This window comes from Halyomorpha halys, unplaced genomic scaffold (assembly GCF_000696795.3).
Source record: "Halyomorpha halys isolate HHAL.00 unplaced genomic scaffold, Hhal_1.1 Scaffold224.1, whole genome shotgun sequence".
Taxonomy (NCBI): Eukaryota; Metazoa; Arthropoda; class Insecta; order Hemiptera; family Pentatomidae; genus Halyomorpha; species Halyomorpha halys.
In genome coordinates this window covers 279,824-295,849 of record NW_027111010.1, presented here as the reverse complement: position 1 = coordinate 295,849, position 16,026 = coordinate 279,824, and the positions used below count along the sequence as shown (strand labels likewise).

Here is a 16,026-nt window from a genome sequence, read left to right as displayed (position 1 = left end):
TATTTATTTTTATTATTATTTTATTTTATTTTAGTATGAATGTGATCGTTCATCACTATTACCTATTGCTGACAACTGTGTGCCAGATTGTAATATCTATCAATAAATAAAAAGTATCGAAAAAAAATTACAGTGGTACCAATGGGCAGTTTCTCTACACACCTGTATCACTCCATCATAACATTATAATCAAATTTACTGAATGTATAATATAATATACAGTTGTAAATTTCAATAAAAATATTTTAAAAAAAATAAAAAGCCATACAATAAACAGATACTAAATACTTAAAAATAATACATACAAAAATTTAGAAAATTATTTTTTATCCATACAGATATATAAATAAGCTTAGGTTTGAATTTATTAATGAGATAAATAATGGGGAAATAATTTGAGCCATCAAACTTAAAAATTGGTTGGGTCACTTTCTCAAAAAATTGTTACATACCTACCCACAAATAAACAGGTTTTGACACACACCGAAACAGATAGCCCTCATTTTGGCTTCACCATAGTTGAGTAAAAACTAACTTGAGTGAATCAACAGAAAAAAAAAAATATCCTAAGAACACTAAAAATGTCAGAACCATAGTATTGGTAAGACTTTGTGATAATTATGAGTTCAATTTTAATGAAGTGAAGATATTGAATAGGACTGTATATATAAAAATCAAGAATTATTTAGAATTGACCCATATAACAAAAAATATAAAAGATGTAATCAATTTTAAAAAAGATAAAAAAGGTATCGGCCAGCAATATATGGATATTATAAATTAAAATAATCAGGACAGAGTTTAAATTACCACAACATTGATGTCATTAGGCAAATTCCATTAGTAATAACATTGGGCACAGTTTAGTCATCAGTAGATTAATGACTAGAAGGTCAAAAACTAATTTGTTAATGGTAATACAACAGTTTAAAAAAGTAATTTGTAATATTAAAATGTCAAGTATCTAAATTAATCAATAAAAATAAATAAATTTAAAAAAGGGTTAACTTGCGTCCAAAAAATAAATAAATAAATAATGCATGTAACTTAATATTAAAATTTAAAAAATATTCGAAAAGTACTTTACAGCAATAGAGCTTGTAACATTCATTTATGTTTATCAAGACACAACAATGGTATTCATGACATTTAACTGTCCAGGTTTGATAATATAGCTTCAAAACTTACTAAATCCAAAGCTGATATTTTTTTTCTTCTTTTTAATGGGCATTAGCCTTCTAATTGTTAGAAGATCATTTAAATAGCATATATAGTACTGTTAAAGACCTCAGTGTTACAAAATAAACACATTAAATTTTCAAAAAAAAAAAAATTTTTTTAAAAATTTTACTACATGACAACCATTATTTAGTTTAATAGTATTTTATGAATAATAGCTTACTATTCATCCGTAGTTGCTTCTTGCATCTCAAAACTGCCTGAAGCTGCTTGCTCCTGATATGGATAAGTAATTTGTGATGTTTGCTCACTGCAAATGAAAAAAAAAATGTTATCTAATGAATTCACATTAAATAATTAATATTAGACTAAATTCACAACTATAGAGTTTCTAAGAACCAACATTAACTATGAATTTTTGGGGCACACCTAAATTTGGTTGAAATGAATAAGGAACTTTCTACAAGGAGGTGCCCTGTCTTCTCTCCTGTTGTACTTGGTTGTTAACAATTGTTTAATAAAATTAATCACCACAGGCTTCTATAAACAGGTATGTGCTAATGGTATTAATAGGTTGAAAATTTTCAGTTTAATAAAGACTGTATCTCAGGATTGCTTCAAGGATCAGTGGATCTTCTGAATGAATAGTGCCAAGACTATATTAACAGAGGTGAAGCTGCACATAGAGATAAAATTTCAATCCCTTAGCACAACATACAGGCTTCACAAAAATGGGGACAAAATCCAAATCCATGATCTATCAAGGGATGCTTGATCTATCCTTTATATCCAAGCCCTAACAAAAGAGGCACAGATTAATTACAATTGTTACAGATTGTCAGGCATCCATTTATGCACCGAGTAGCTATGTAATTCGATTTAAGGTGGTGAAAGAGCATGAAATTAATTTAAACTCTCTTAAACTTTAACCAAAAGAGTAAACTGATTGAATGGATGCCTGGTCATTCAGGCATAATGGAACATGAGAAGGGAGATGGCTTCGCTAGGATAAGATTTGAAAAGATATCCTTTATACCTGAACCTATTTGTGTTGTTCGTCTTAGCTTTTTCAAAAGATGTAAATGATGGCTGCAGGTAGCATGGCTGAAAACACTATAAGAACACAATAAGTCAGGAACAATATAAATTGTTTCTAAGAAGTCCCTAGAGATAAAGAAGTGTAGCATATTTTCATGCTTCCACACACGTACAGGATGACCTCGAGGCCAGAACTGTATTCATGATTCTGTTACTTAAATAAACACCTCTTTAATATGAGATTAATGGAGTTACTAATCTGCAGGTTCTGCAAAAAGGATGATAAAACTGTTTATAACATTGTATGTTGATGCATTTGGCAGAATACGAAGTACAGTACAGTACGCAATAACCAGAGAAAAAAATATTAATTTTGAATTATAATCATGTGTTAGAAATAAAATTGAGCTGTAATTTTTCAGTAATATATAACAATTGTGAAGAATATTTTGCTAAATATACAATAATTATAATTTTAAATGAACTTGATTAAATTAATAATTACACTAAGATGCTTCATTGATATGGTGCAACATTTTCTTTTCTGTCAAACTTTATTTGGGCCCAATAACACATTTGCGCACAATTAATCTGTAAGATTAAAAATTAAAGTTCTGCTTGGACTTAAGTGAAAAAATAAGGAACTGAACTTTTCACATAAAATGGATATATTTGTATTTTCAAATAACACTTCTACACATTTATAATATGGACATTTTACAAGGATTAATCTGATGTAATTCATCTCACAGATTATATAGAAAATAATGATGAATACTATTGAATTGGGGGCATAAAGGTAAGAATAGAATTATTGTAGGTAAATAAAAAACATTTTTAAATAAATTTAGAAAATCAAAAATATAAACTTATGTAATCGAGAGTATCAAAAGAATCCACTTGAAGAATAGATTACTTAGCTCAACTATTCCATACATAACTTAATGATAAGCATGCCCTGGAATACTGAAAGATTGACTGAGATGAAATAAGAAAACATTAAAACAATTTTAATAGAAAAAAAAGAGGTGGACATTTTTTTTTTTTAATAATGGAAACTGTCTCATCATGAGACCAACATCCTGAATATAAAATTTATACATAACTAAATAACTCTTGCAGATTTGTCAAAATGAACTAGAAGAAGTGCAACTTACAATTGGAGAAACAATATACCTTCATTGTTTTATGTAGTATTGGTTTATCTAAAATTAGTTTAACTCTGACTTCTAAATTGTGATCAAAATAATATTGAGTTTCAGTTTTATTTACAATTACATATAAAATAAGATGCTAAATGTTTATTATATAACAAATACTTCAAATAACAACACATAGAAAAGCACAGAATATGATACACCTCTTAATATAACTGAAAAACAGGCTTACTCTTGTGAGTTCATGAGTATGGGATAAAGGAAGAAATGTATACTTTGTATTTTTTGATCTAATAACTACATTCAACTCACTCCCACGCCAAAAAATCAGAAATACCTCAAAAGAGAGGAATATTCCACCTAATTAAATAAGAGAGATAAAATGAACATTTCAAAACCCAAAAGGTATAGTTTGTCTCAGTGGTGCAAGGCCCACAACCTTTAAATTCTACAAGGGAGTAAAGTAGGGTGACAGTTTTAGCCCTCTTCTATTTAATACTGTGATGGACCAGGTATGGAAAATAAATAAAAGGATAATTCCTAGAGCAACTGTAGGAAATTGGCTTATCCTAATAAAGAAATAACTGTAAACCATATTAGATGTGAAATCTGTCAAGGAAGTTCTTAAAGAATACCAGTTGAAATGGTATGGCCATATTTAAACTTAGGAGATGATTAAAAGGCCTCCTGGCTGATGGAAGCAAGGCTATAGGCACCAATCTTAACAAAATTTAGTAACTGCTTACTGAATATGTTTAACATAGTTAATGAAAGTTTCATAGGAGTAGGTGTATAACAGCCCTCACAATAGGATTTGTAGATTCCCATAGCAGTGAAAATTACAGTGGCCAGTGGAATAGGATTAAATGATATAATGTTTTCTAAAAATGAGATAATTGTAATTCCACTATCATTTCAATGATATACAAACAATTTACTCCCAAATAAATTAGTTAAATTTAGTTTAGGATTTATTAAATAAATTGTAACTTACCAATGCTCGGTAACAGGCATTGCTTCATTTAGAGCAGCGGCTTGATTTGTTTCATTACTGCAAAGAGAGGAAAGAATGGAAATTATAATCATGGTTAAAATAGTGTTCTATAGCTAACATATTAGTTCATTATATAAGTATGTATAAGAAGTTTTGAATTTTACTGGTATTAATAATAAAGTTGAAATAATATTTATTTATATTTTTATCAAAAATCAAATATAATTGGAAAATTTGGAAATATATATTTTTTCTTCTGAGTTAGCTATTAACTTGTTTCATTGTTGGTTGTTATTGATTAATTAGTTAGCTTGCAAGACTTTTATGGTTGTTTAGGTTTGTATATTTTTTTAACTTATTTAAATGCATTTATAGAGATCAAGGTGGCTCATTAGGTTAGTTTTGTGTTGGCAAAAAGTATTTGAAATGAAAAGTAGTCAATTGTGTTCAGTAATTAAATGAGTGAAAGCCAAAAAATGGGACTGGTCTGAAATTCAGCTTTCAAAGAGTTGATTTAGTAATATCAACCTATAAAATATTTGATGAGAGCTTCATTAGGGAAAGTCGTACTAGAATAGACCAAATAAATCTTTTTAATATCACAAGTCTAAAAAACAATTATTTTGATAAAATTATTTATTGATTAATTATAAATAATGTGGCTAAAAATAGGTCTAAGTTGATTTTTTTCAGTCAAAAGTGAATTAAAACTTAAATTAAAATTCATAGTTGTGTTTTTTTATTTTCCTTATGCTTAAACTGTAACATTTATTTGTTCAGTTCTTATCTTTTTTTTCTAAACAACTCAATAATCTTTTGTTTTGTCATTCTCTATAAATAATAAATTATCAAATTATATATTGTAATATCCTCTTTTTTGATAAATAGTTGTTTTTATGTATAGATGGTTTTAGTCATGCTTTATTTGATGTATCAATGTTCAATATTGTTTATTTGATTTGTTTGAACCAAAAAGCAAGCTAGCCAATTTCATTTAGTCAAATATGGAGTGGGAAACATCGTTAAAAGAGTCAAGATGGCAGTGCCATTCTAAAATTGGTAGAATTGCTGCCATGTTGAGCAAATTCAAATAAATTGTCACTTTATCTAATGTCCTATCATGATTTTATTTAGAATAAATTTAAGTAAAAATAGAATAGGAAAATAAGTATTAAGGAAAAATATACCTGAAGAAAATAAGACCAAAAAACTCAAAACCATTATGCTACAATCAATGTTTACATTAAGCATCTAGGCATGAGAATGAACAAAGGAAATGAGGACACTTGTTCGTTGGGATAGCGGGAGAGATGTCGTCTCCTGGAAGCAGGGGTTGCTGACCATCCATAGTCAGTGATAGATTTTTAGAAAGAAGACATCAAGAGTCACCAAGTAGATTATATAATTGAAGGTAGTAAGACAATTTTTGTTTTGATCGCCAGTGGATGGTATCTGTCCAGGAAACTAAAGAGGACCAATTCTTTGTTTACTGTCAGACGTAGCATCTTGAGAAAGAAAACTTCAAGAACCATCAGTCATCAAAGAAGATTATACATTTGGTTAGTTTACTCTACCTAGGATTTAATTATATTTGTAAAAGTAGCTATTAACTTAGTTAAGTGTTATTATGTTCTGGTTGTCTGGAAAACACACTCTGAGATAAGAGTCAATAATGTTATATAATTCCAAATAAAATTCTCATATCTATTTAATATTTTCATTTGAACCTTGTAATCATCAAAGCTATACATTAGATCTAAGAATAGTAAAAACTATTAAATTTCCTTTTATTTATTTTAATAAATCTGGAATATTACAATATTTTTGTTTCGTGATTTATTTATATATTTGTGTAAAATTTATAATATTATTGAAATAATTACTACAAAATAAAGTGTTAGCACTCAGTTTAATATTGGATAGATAGTAACTTACCTTTCAACTGTCATTAATTCATTTGAGTTCCCTGAAGTACTGGCTGAAGCTCGTCCGGTACTGTGAAGAGAGCAATCCAAAAATATTTAAATTATATGAATATAACATCTAATCTTTACTTACAATAAGCTATAGTATAAAATATTTATGAATGTGAATTAGTGGAAAATATTACAATTTCAATTATAAATTCTGAATACTGAGTTTTTGATGAATATTTGTGAGATTTTTATTATATACAAAAATATAATATCTTATAACCAAGGTCTGCATTTGTACGCAATTGCATACTTTGTTTGAGTACGTTTTTAAACTGCTGATAAAAAATCTATAAAAATTAGTGTATTTTATTTTGCATATTTTTTAATATTTTATGATAAATAAATATATTTGCATATATATTTCAATATTTTGAATATTCCAGTTAAGTAATAAATTAAAATAGAACAGTTTAATATTCATTCAAATTGTTAATATAACAAAATAAAAAATACTATTTTTTACTATTTACTATTTTTACTATGCACTTTCACAGAATGAAGAAAAGGTATTTTTCATTTTTATTAGTACCTATCTTAGATTTATTTAAACCAAACTAAAGCAATTTCAGGAAACAAATCTGTTGTAAGATGAAAATTTAAAATTATTATGACAATTTAAAGAAAGTATATTTCTCCAGGCCAAGTAAGAGAAATACTAAAAAAAAAAAAAAATGGAAGGGATTGTTATTAAAAACTACCTTGAAGAATTCACTTCTAACAATAGGTATGGATTTTTTGATTTCTCAGAATTACATTTCTACTTCATGTACATTTTAAATATTACACTCTGTTTCAGGTTTAATTTAATATTTATATGTTAATATAAATATTTAACATTCATCATTTTTAAAATGCCAAAAGTAAAGTTGACGTTCAGTTCAAAGTTGATTTTATATTGATGGATCTGATTGTAGAAAAAGTTCCTGTTTCCTGATGTAAATTAATTAATAACTGGAAAAAGATATTTTTGAAAACCCCTTCTAGGGTAACCAAATAAAAATTAATAATGAATAGGACAAAATTACCTTTACAGGGAACTTTTGGAAACATTCAAAGCTGTTGTCCATGAAATTTTTGAAATAGATGAAAATAAGGCACTTTCACAGAATGAAGAAAAGGTATTTTTCATTGTTATTAGTACCTATCTTAGATTTATTTAAACCAAACTAAAGCAATTTCAGGAAACAAATCTGTTGTAAGATGAAAATTTAAAATTATTAAGACAATTTAAAGAAAGTATATTCCTCCAGGCCAAGTAAGAGAAATACTGAAAGAAAAAATGGAAGGGATTGTTATTAAAAACTTGGGATATAAATAATTTATTAAATAAGAATGACTCAATTGCCCTCAATGACATTGAAGAAAACAGAATAATTTTAAGTGCTTGAAAATTTGCATCCATCGCTTCTGTTGATGTAAAAAGATCACTCTAAGATTATAAAAACATTTTAAATGACCAAAAATTAGGATTTACAGAATTAAATTTAGAAATATAACTTGTCATAAATTTTAATGTGGAACATATTGTGGTCTTATTCATTTTATGTTTTTTATACGCATCTTGTCAGTTAGTATTTAAATGCACTCATTGTTAATTTTCTTTTACAGTGTTGTAATTTTAAATTTCAATTACTTTTATATTTTAAATATTGTCTCACATTATGTATCTTATCTATTTTTTTTTTTTTTTTTACTATGCCAAAGGAGGCATTTCTGACATTTTGTTTCGTACAGCCCAGTATAGTCTAGCTCTGCCGATATAACTCCTGTCTTTAATTAAGTCCGCCATTGCCACACATGCAAATATGTGATCACCAGTCATCTCACCAACTCCACACAGGATGCAGTCCGAAGATTCAGTCACTCCTATTCTCTTCAGGTGGTGCCGCAAATAGTCATGTCCAGTAGCCAACCTGAAGCATGCCACTGACACCGCTCTTGGTAAAGTCAAAGGAGGGCGCCTCTTAGGATCTAGCAATGCCGCCCAGTTCTTGCCCCCACATTCTCCTCTACTCTTTCAGTGATGGCCTTCAGGCCATTTCTTTCGCCATGTCCATGGTGATAGGAAGAAGTGGCTGTGGTTGGCTAGCCCCTAACCGTGCAAGTTGATCCGCCTCCTCATTCCCAGGTATACCGCAATGGGTTGGAATCCACTGCATTACCAATACTTTAAGTATTTCTCTTTTACATTGTATGGATTTCCGGCATGCGAGAATTCTAGCATTAGTTGAGGGACGTTCAGACACTATTGCCAGCAGTGCTGCCCTAGAATCCGACAGCAGAACTATCTTCATTGCACAGGCGTGAGTTATCTTTTCTAAAGCTAAAGCAATTGCAGCTACCTCTCCATCAAAATTGGTAGCGTTTGCTCCACAGGTGCTGACAGTTGGAACAGGCTACTATAGACACCTGCACCCGCATTTTTATTTGCCTCTGTAGCTGACCCGTCGGTGTATATATGGATCCATTCTGACTCAGGGTAGCGCTCGGCTATAGTGGCCAATGCTACAGTCCTTAGTTCTTCTGCTGGGGTCATGGATTTGTTGATGGGCATTATTAGATCCAGCACTATATATATAAACAAACGCTTTGTTTAGTCAAGTCAGGCAGAGGCTCTCTTACTCAAAGTTCAGGCCTAGGCTTGTGATAATGGATTTCGTTGCCTCAATAAATGTTAGTTGCGTTTTTAGTCGTCTAGCATTACCAAGAATGCTGGCTCAGTAATCACTACCATTCCTAAGCACGCGCTCGTAAAGGATGACGGCATTTATTTTTTGCCTATCTATTAGGGACTCAATCTCTGCCTGCAATTGCATGGCTAGAATCGGTGTTGATTTAGCAGCACCGGTAATAATCCTCAATGCTTTATTTTGTACTATATCAAGACGTCACTTCTTGTATCTTGTATCTTATCTATCAACATATACATTTATGTATTTTCCGTTTCTTGTTTATTATTTTTCATTTTATTTATTTTTCTATTAATTTGTGTTTGATTTATTTATTTTTTATTTCTGTAAATTATTAATCCTTTTTATATCCAATTATTGTTGTTTTTCTCTTTTGCTACTAAATGTAAGTTTTTATTGTTTGATATTTTAGTTTAGAAAGTGTGTCATATTATGTTTTTAACAGTTCAATGTATTAGCTGGATTAATTATTTTGATTTATGATAACAAAAAAATTAGGTATAGAAAGGTGCTGACCGAATATCTGGGATTTTTCTTCGTCCGATTTTGTCCATATTTGAGATTCAGGAAGAAGTGGATGATTAAAACTTTTGGAGTTCAGAAGTTTCTTAATGTTCATGCATAAAGATTTGTCAGTAGTCATAAGATTTTCAGTTATGTTAGTTAAATTTTGAATTTCCTAAGTTCTGTTTGGGGTCAAGGTGCTGAGGAGAGGTAGTAGCTTTAGCTAAGGAAAACTCACAGTGGATGTATATGCACCGGAGCCTGAGGCAGTTCCATTGCCTAAATGGAACTTTAAAAAAGCAAACTGGGAGCAATACAGAACTCTGACAGACAAGTACACTTCTATACACACACATAAATGCTAGATTTAAGAAGCTTACTTCTTCTGCAAAGAACTGTACTGCAGCAATAAGAAAAGCAGCAATTGAAACCATCCCAAGGGGAGCTCGAAATGATTACAAGCCTTACTGGACAGCCGAGATATGAAAACTTGAAAATGAATTAACGAGGACAGAAATTAAGCTGAACTATTTTCCAATGTTGAAGCAAACATAAAATTGAAGAAGACTTCAACAATGTTAAAGCAAGAAATTCAGACTTGAATGAAAAACACTTGGATTAAGAAGACTGAAGACTTTAACATGGACAGAAGCGGCAATAAGCTTTGGAAATTTGGAAAATCACTTAGGAGAGACCACTCTACCCTCCATTGACTTACTATTGAAAAAAAAGGCAAACTGCTGTCAGGAAAACCTGTTGTCGATCTTTTTATGAAACACTTGAGTGGAATCGGAAACTTGTAGATTCACCCAAAAAGGAAGCAAATTGCACAGAGACAACTTAATGAGCACCTGAAGAATTCCAAACAAACAGATAGTGTAATGAATGCATTTTTCAGTGAAACAGAGCTCACAAATCCAATTAACATGCTAAAATTGAAAAGCTCCCCAGGCCCCAATAGTATTATTATAAATGAACTCATAATAAACCTCAGAGCTAAAACAAAGAAACGCTAGCATAAATTATTTAATACCAGCTGGAAAGAGGCCATAATACCCAATACTTGGAAAAAAGGAGCTGTGATTCCAATCCCAAAGCCAAGAAAAATGAAGAATGACCTAGATAGCTTTAGACCCATCACGCTTCTAAGTTGCTTAGGTGAGCTTCTGGAGAGACTAGTTAATAACCGGATCATATGGCTGCAGAAAAAAAACTGTTTTCTCATGCCAGAGCAAGCAGGGTTCCAAAAATTAAGATTCACAGAAGACCAAGTTGCCCTCATAGCACTGGAAATTGAAGATGGTTTCAAGAGCAGGAGCACACACTGGCAGTACGGGTGGACAAGGAGAAGGAATTTGACCAGGTTTGGACAGAAGGTCTACTCTTAAAGGCTGCAAATATGGGTATAACAGGCAAGGCCATGATTTGGCTCAAAACCTATCTGCAACAACAAAAAGCTAAAGTTCACTCCAGAGGTTTAAAAAGTAAACTCCATTCAACAAAGAATGGGGTTCCACAAGGCGGTGTTCTCTCACCAACTCTATTTTTGATTTATGTAAATGACATCAAAGAAGAAATGGGTAATAATGTAAAATTATCAATTTATGCGGACGATATAGCAATTTGGTGTAAGTCCACTTCGATAATAGCTGCCAAACACAAAATCCAAACTGCACTGGATGCACTCTTTTCATGGACAGAAAAATGGGCACACAAAAAAATATTAATAAGACACACTACACGATCTTCAGTCAGTCCATAAGTATTCCGGATACCCTTAATCTGAAATTAGGCAGCCAATGCCTTATCAAGGATGACTTCCCGGTATATCTAGGAGTAAAATTTGACAAAAGACTCACTTGGAAGAGTCAAATAGACTGATGTGTTGTTAAGGCAGTAAAATGAACAGCACTACTGCCAGGATCAAATTGGGGGCCAATCACATCACTCTCAAAACCCTATACAATGGATACATAAGACCTGTGATAGAATATGGAATCACGAGTTGGGGAAGAGCAGCACTCTCAAACTTTCAAAAAATCACAGTTGTCCAGAACCAAGGGCTTAGAATTGTAACTGGAGGTCTTAAGTCCACACCCATTAAAGAAATAGAAATGCTCACTGGCCTACAAAAAATGGAAGATAGGAGAGACATCTAACTCCTTAATGTAAGAATAAAATCAGACTGTATTCCAAACCACCCCCTAAAAGAGAGAGTTGGAAAGAGACCCCACACTCGGATAAAGCGTGAAAGCCCTCAACATAAAACCGCTCAACTAATTGATAAGCATTCCCAAATTAATATTAAAGCAGAAGTAGTGATGCTTGCTGAAGATTCCCCGCCTTGGACACAACGGATCAGACTAAAAATTGATACAAAGATCCCAGGCATAACAAAGAAAAGTGATCTAGACACTCTGGTTGCCAAATCCTGCACTCTAGAACACGTTAACTCGGCCTATCCTAAGAATAAATGGATGAGGATTTACACAGATGGGTCAGCTAAAAATGCCATTACAGAAGGAGGAGGAGGCATCCATATTGAATTCCCTAATGGACACATTCTCCAAAAAGCTCTCCCCATAGGACTCATCTCAACGAACTATAGAGCTGAGCATGACTCCATTCTGACAGCAGCCAAGATCCTAAAGGGTCTGAAGAGGTGTCTGCTGTGATGCGTTGTATTCCTGACAGATGCAGCATATGTTCTTGAATGCCTAAAAAATAAATGGAAGAGCTCACTGGGCACATTGGCTGAGGAGCTGGAAGATCCAAGAGTGCAGTGTCACAAGGTGGTTCTACAATGGATTCCAGGGCACTATGGGGTTGCAGGGAATAAAATTGCAAACCGACTGGCTAAAAAAGGAACACTGCTCCCCCAAATTAACAGTCTACTTAGGTGGGAGGAGTGCAAAACTATAAACAAAGCAGCCATAAGCCAAAGGTGGAAAGCAAGACAACCAAATCACAATCCCCATGGCGATTATTTCAAACCAACCAGAAGAGAACAGGTCAACATTTTTGGCCTCAGAACTGGACATAACCATCTGAAATCACACCTCTTCAGGAAGTTCAAGATAGGACCCAGTCCCCTATGTGAATGTGGCCAAAATGAACAAACCACTGAGCATATTCTATAAAGCTGCCAGCTGGTGGAGAACTTGCGAAGGCAGATATGCTATTGTTAGAAGGCTAATTTTATATTGTTACTTCCCGACATAGCTATCTATAGGAAAGAACGAAGAAGAAGAAGAAATTATTTTTTTAGTTTGTTAGTCAATTTAGTATGATAAGCTTTATCTGTTGGTATCTAGTCCTGTGCCACTTCGATCTTGCTTAGTGTTTTTCTATTAACAAGATGTGAATGTGTTGTGGCAAGTAATTTTGTAGGTTATTAATTTTCTGGGTTGTCTTACATACAAATTCTTATAGATTCTGTAAGGTTTCTTATGGCTTTGTCAATGTCATGTTTAGTCTTAAGTAAAATTTTTGAGTCCAGTTTGTTTTCCAAATTATCACAAAATTTGTCCCAGTTAACTCATCCTTTAATCAATGAAGGAGGGGAGGGCTTAGAAAAGAAGCTCAATTGTAATAAAAGGATTGTGGTTTGAGGAAAGATCATCTAGTGATTCGATAATGGTCCGGGAACAGGTGGGAGGTGATAAGTATATGCAGGATATTAGGACATTTTTTGAGGGATGAGGCTCATGGGTGGGAGGATAGAATAACTATTAGAGGCAGAGACATGGGTATTGGATGTTCGTCATTCCCATCGTTGTTGTTAGGCATTGTCATCTCCTCCAGCAATGAAGCGCGATCTGAAGAATTGGAATAAAGAATCAAGATGGTTGTAGGAAAGGGAATTATCAGGGGGCAATATACAGCCGATAATGTTGAATGGAAAGGAAGAGTTGAAATGATTACAGAGGTTGATTAGATAGCATCAGTTAGAGTGGAAGGAATGAGGGAATGGAATAAAGAGTTATGGATAAAGATGCAAGATCTGGTGTGTGAAGTGTTGTCTTGGTGGTCTGATCAATAAGTAATAGAGCCACAAATGCAGAAATTTGACCATTGAGTAAAGTGAGTTTTTTTCTAGAGGGTAATATCTGTGTTTGTTGTAGAGATATATATCAAGTTCATCACAGTGGTAATGAAGTCCATTAGCATTCCACAAAAAGATAGCTAGGGGCATTAAAAGAACTTTCGATTAGGATTCTAGCGATGAGGTGATAAGTGGTTTTGTAGTCTCTTGGAGATCCAACAGGAAGGATGATAAGATAATGGTTATATCAGTTGGAGTGTGGTTAAGATGTGGATGTGGATTTTGCTGGTTGTCTTGTGTTGAATTTCTCTGCAATTCTACTCCTAGATGGTACCTTATAGAAAAAAAAGAGTATATACTATTTTACATCATTCAGATCTCTGTTTTTATACAGGTTTTTAATATTTATTTATGAGCTTGAGGAAGGGCTATTAAGATTCATGTTGTAAAATGCACATCATCATTTGAATAAATAACATGTTTCATCAGCTGCCCATACTTATTTCTTCCAGGATTTGTACTTATACATAAATTTAGAGATATATTAAAAAAAAAAGATACTAATTTTCTTAAGGATACTAAATTTATGGGTCTATTTTTTGCCCTGACTTAGCAACTACTTTTATAAATTGTATTTATATTGACATAATTAATTTAAATGGAGTTTCCATTATCTATCTTTAAAGTATTTTTTTCACAACAGATAATACTGAATTGTTCATCTATATGAATTTTATGGTTGATAGAAACCTTTAAATAAATTATACAAGGGGAGATTGTATTCTTTGGTCTTTTCTATAATTTTTTCTTCATAGGCAAGTCAAATTAGGGCTGAAACAAAGGTCTATGCAGCAATAGGTGGGGTAGTAGCTTTTTTCTTCTATATATGGATTGCTTGTAAATTACAGTAGTAATATTCCTCATGATTTCCATTGATAGAGTTCATATTACCTATAACTATACATGATCTGATTCGATTCCATAAGGAGATTGTTCATGTTTTGTTTTTACGTCACTTTGTTCTACTTTTGTCAACAAAATCATTTTTATATTATACTCCAATATTATTAAGCTACACAAAATATAATGTTAAAAATGCCAGTAAATTTACATAGGAAAAAATCTTTCTTTTAAGTAATATTAATAATGGAATATTTAATTTAATAGAATGTTTAATTTAAATTATTTGTTCAAGGTGTAGAAAAATCTCAATGTATTAGATGTTTTTTAAATATTTTGATTTTTTAGTTATGAAAAATATATAAATAATAAGTCTTAGAATGATATCAATAATCTATAACTCTGCATCTGTTAGATTTTGAAGCGCTCTGAATGTAAAAAAATTGTATTTTTTTCACTATCTCCCATTACACCTTCAAGCTGACTGATTTTAGTTAAGATGTGTTAATAAAACACTAAAATTTACTTATCAAGAGATAAATTTCATATTATGCTGTTGAAATTGAGTGATCGATCTGATAAAATAATGATATTATCAACAGTTACAATGGTCATATTCATCACCCAGGATGATTTCTTCTTTATCTCAGAAATGAACTCTCGAATATGGAATCCTCAGTTTTATTTATATATTTTCACATACAGGACAGATAAAAGAGCCAACTATTTAACAATGGCAAATGGAAAATATTTCAAAAACTTTAATAATAACTGAAAAATAAAACTAAAGTTATTCCATTTAATAAAAGAAGACCTGATATGAGTCTCAAGGCTAAATAACAAGGATAGCCTATACAATGGAAAGGCAGTGTTGAATATCTTGGTAAATGTTAGGCTCTAAATTGAATTGTATTAAAGGAACAATGTATTGATTGTTATAGTAGGAATGTTATTATTAGGCATGCTGGAATTGTGAGTAGTCTTTGTCTCTCTTATGTCTCCATTAAATCTAAATAGTCTAGAGTATTTTCCTGATTTTCTGCTTGATTTTCCTTGTCAATATATTATAAAAAGTTAGGTTATTAAAAACTTTATTAGATCACTAGGTTTTTATTTCATAAAAATAAGAAATATATTGATTTTATTTAAATACATTGAAAATAGTCTTTTTTATTTTTATTTCTTCTATGATATGAAATTTTTATTTTTTATTGATTTAAAAAAAAAAAGAAGCAACCCTGAAAATTAGAATAATTAGATGAGGTGGCAATCTTGCTTGTATGTTTATTTGAGCAAATCCAAAATAACTATTAATTGAGCCATCATTTCATTTTTGAAGTGTTGGGACACCAAGTGTGCTGGTGCATATATGAAAATATATTATATACAAGAAAATGGTCAGGGTTGCGGTCAAAAAAGAACAAATAGTTTTCAATTACTAAATGTCCGACGTTTCACCCCACTTTGCAGGGCTTCATCAGGGCTAAAAAGTGGGGCGAAACTTCAGACTTAAAATAGTTAAAAACTATTTGTTCTTTTTTGA

General features: G+C 31.5%; 1 protein-coding gene across 1 annotated transcript in view; it reads right to left on the bottom strand.

The window, feature by feature from the left end:
• Nucleotides 1-16,026, bottom strand: part of LOC106679859 (uncharacterized) — a 55,267-nt gene that overhangs the window by 36,019 nt on the left and 3,222 nt on the right. Inside the window, exons 3-5 of the mRNA XM_014419233.2 lie at nucleotides 6,304-6,363; nucleotides 4,369-4,425; nucleotides 1,403-1,489 (exon numbers count right to left, since the gene is read on the bottom strand). Of these exons, the coding sequence (XP_014274719.1) occupies nucleotides 1,403-1,489; nucleotides 4,369-4,425; nucleotides 6,304-6,363 (204 nt within the window). The remainder of the gene's footprint in view (nucleotides 1-1,402; nucleotides 1,490-4,368; nucleotides 4,426-6,303; nucleotides 6,364-16,026) is intronic.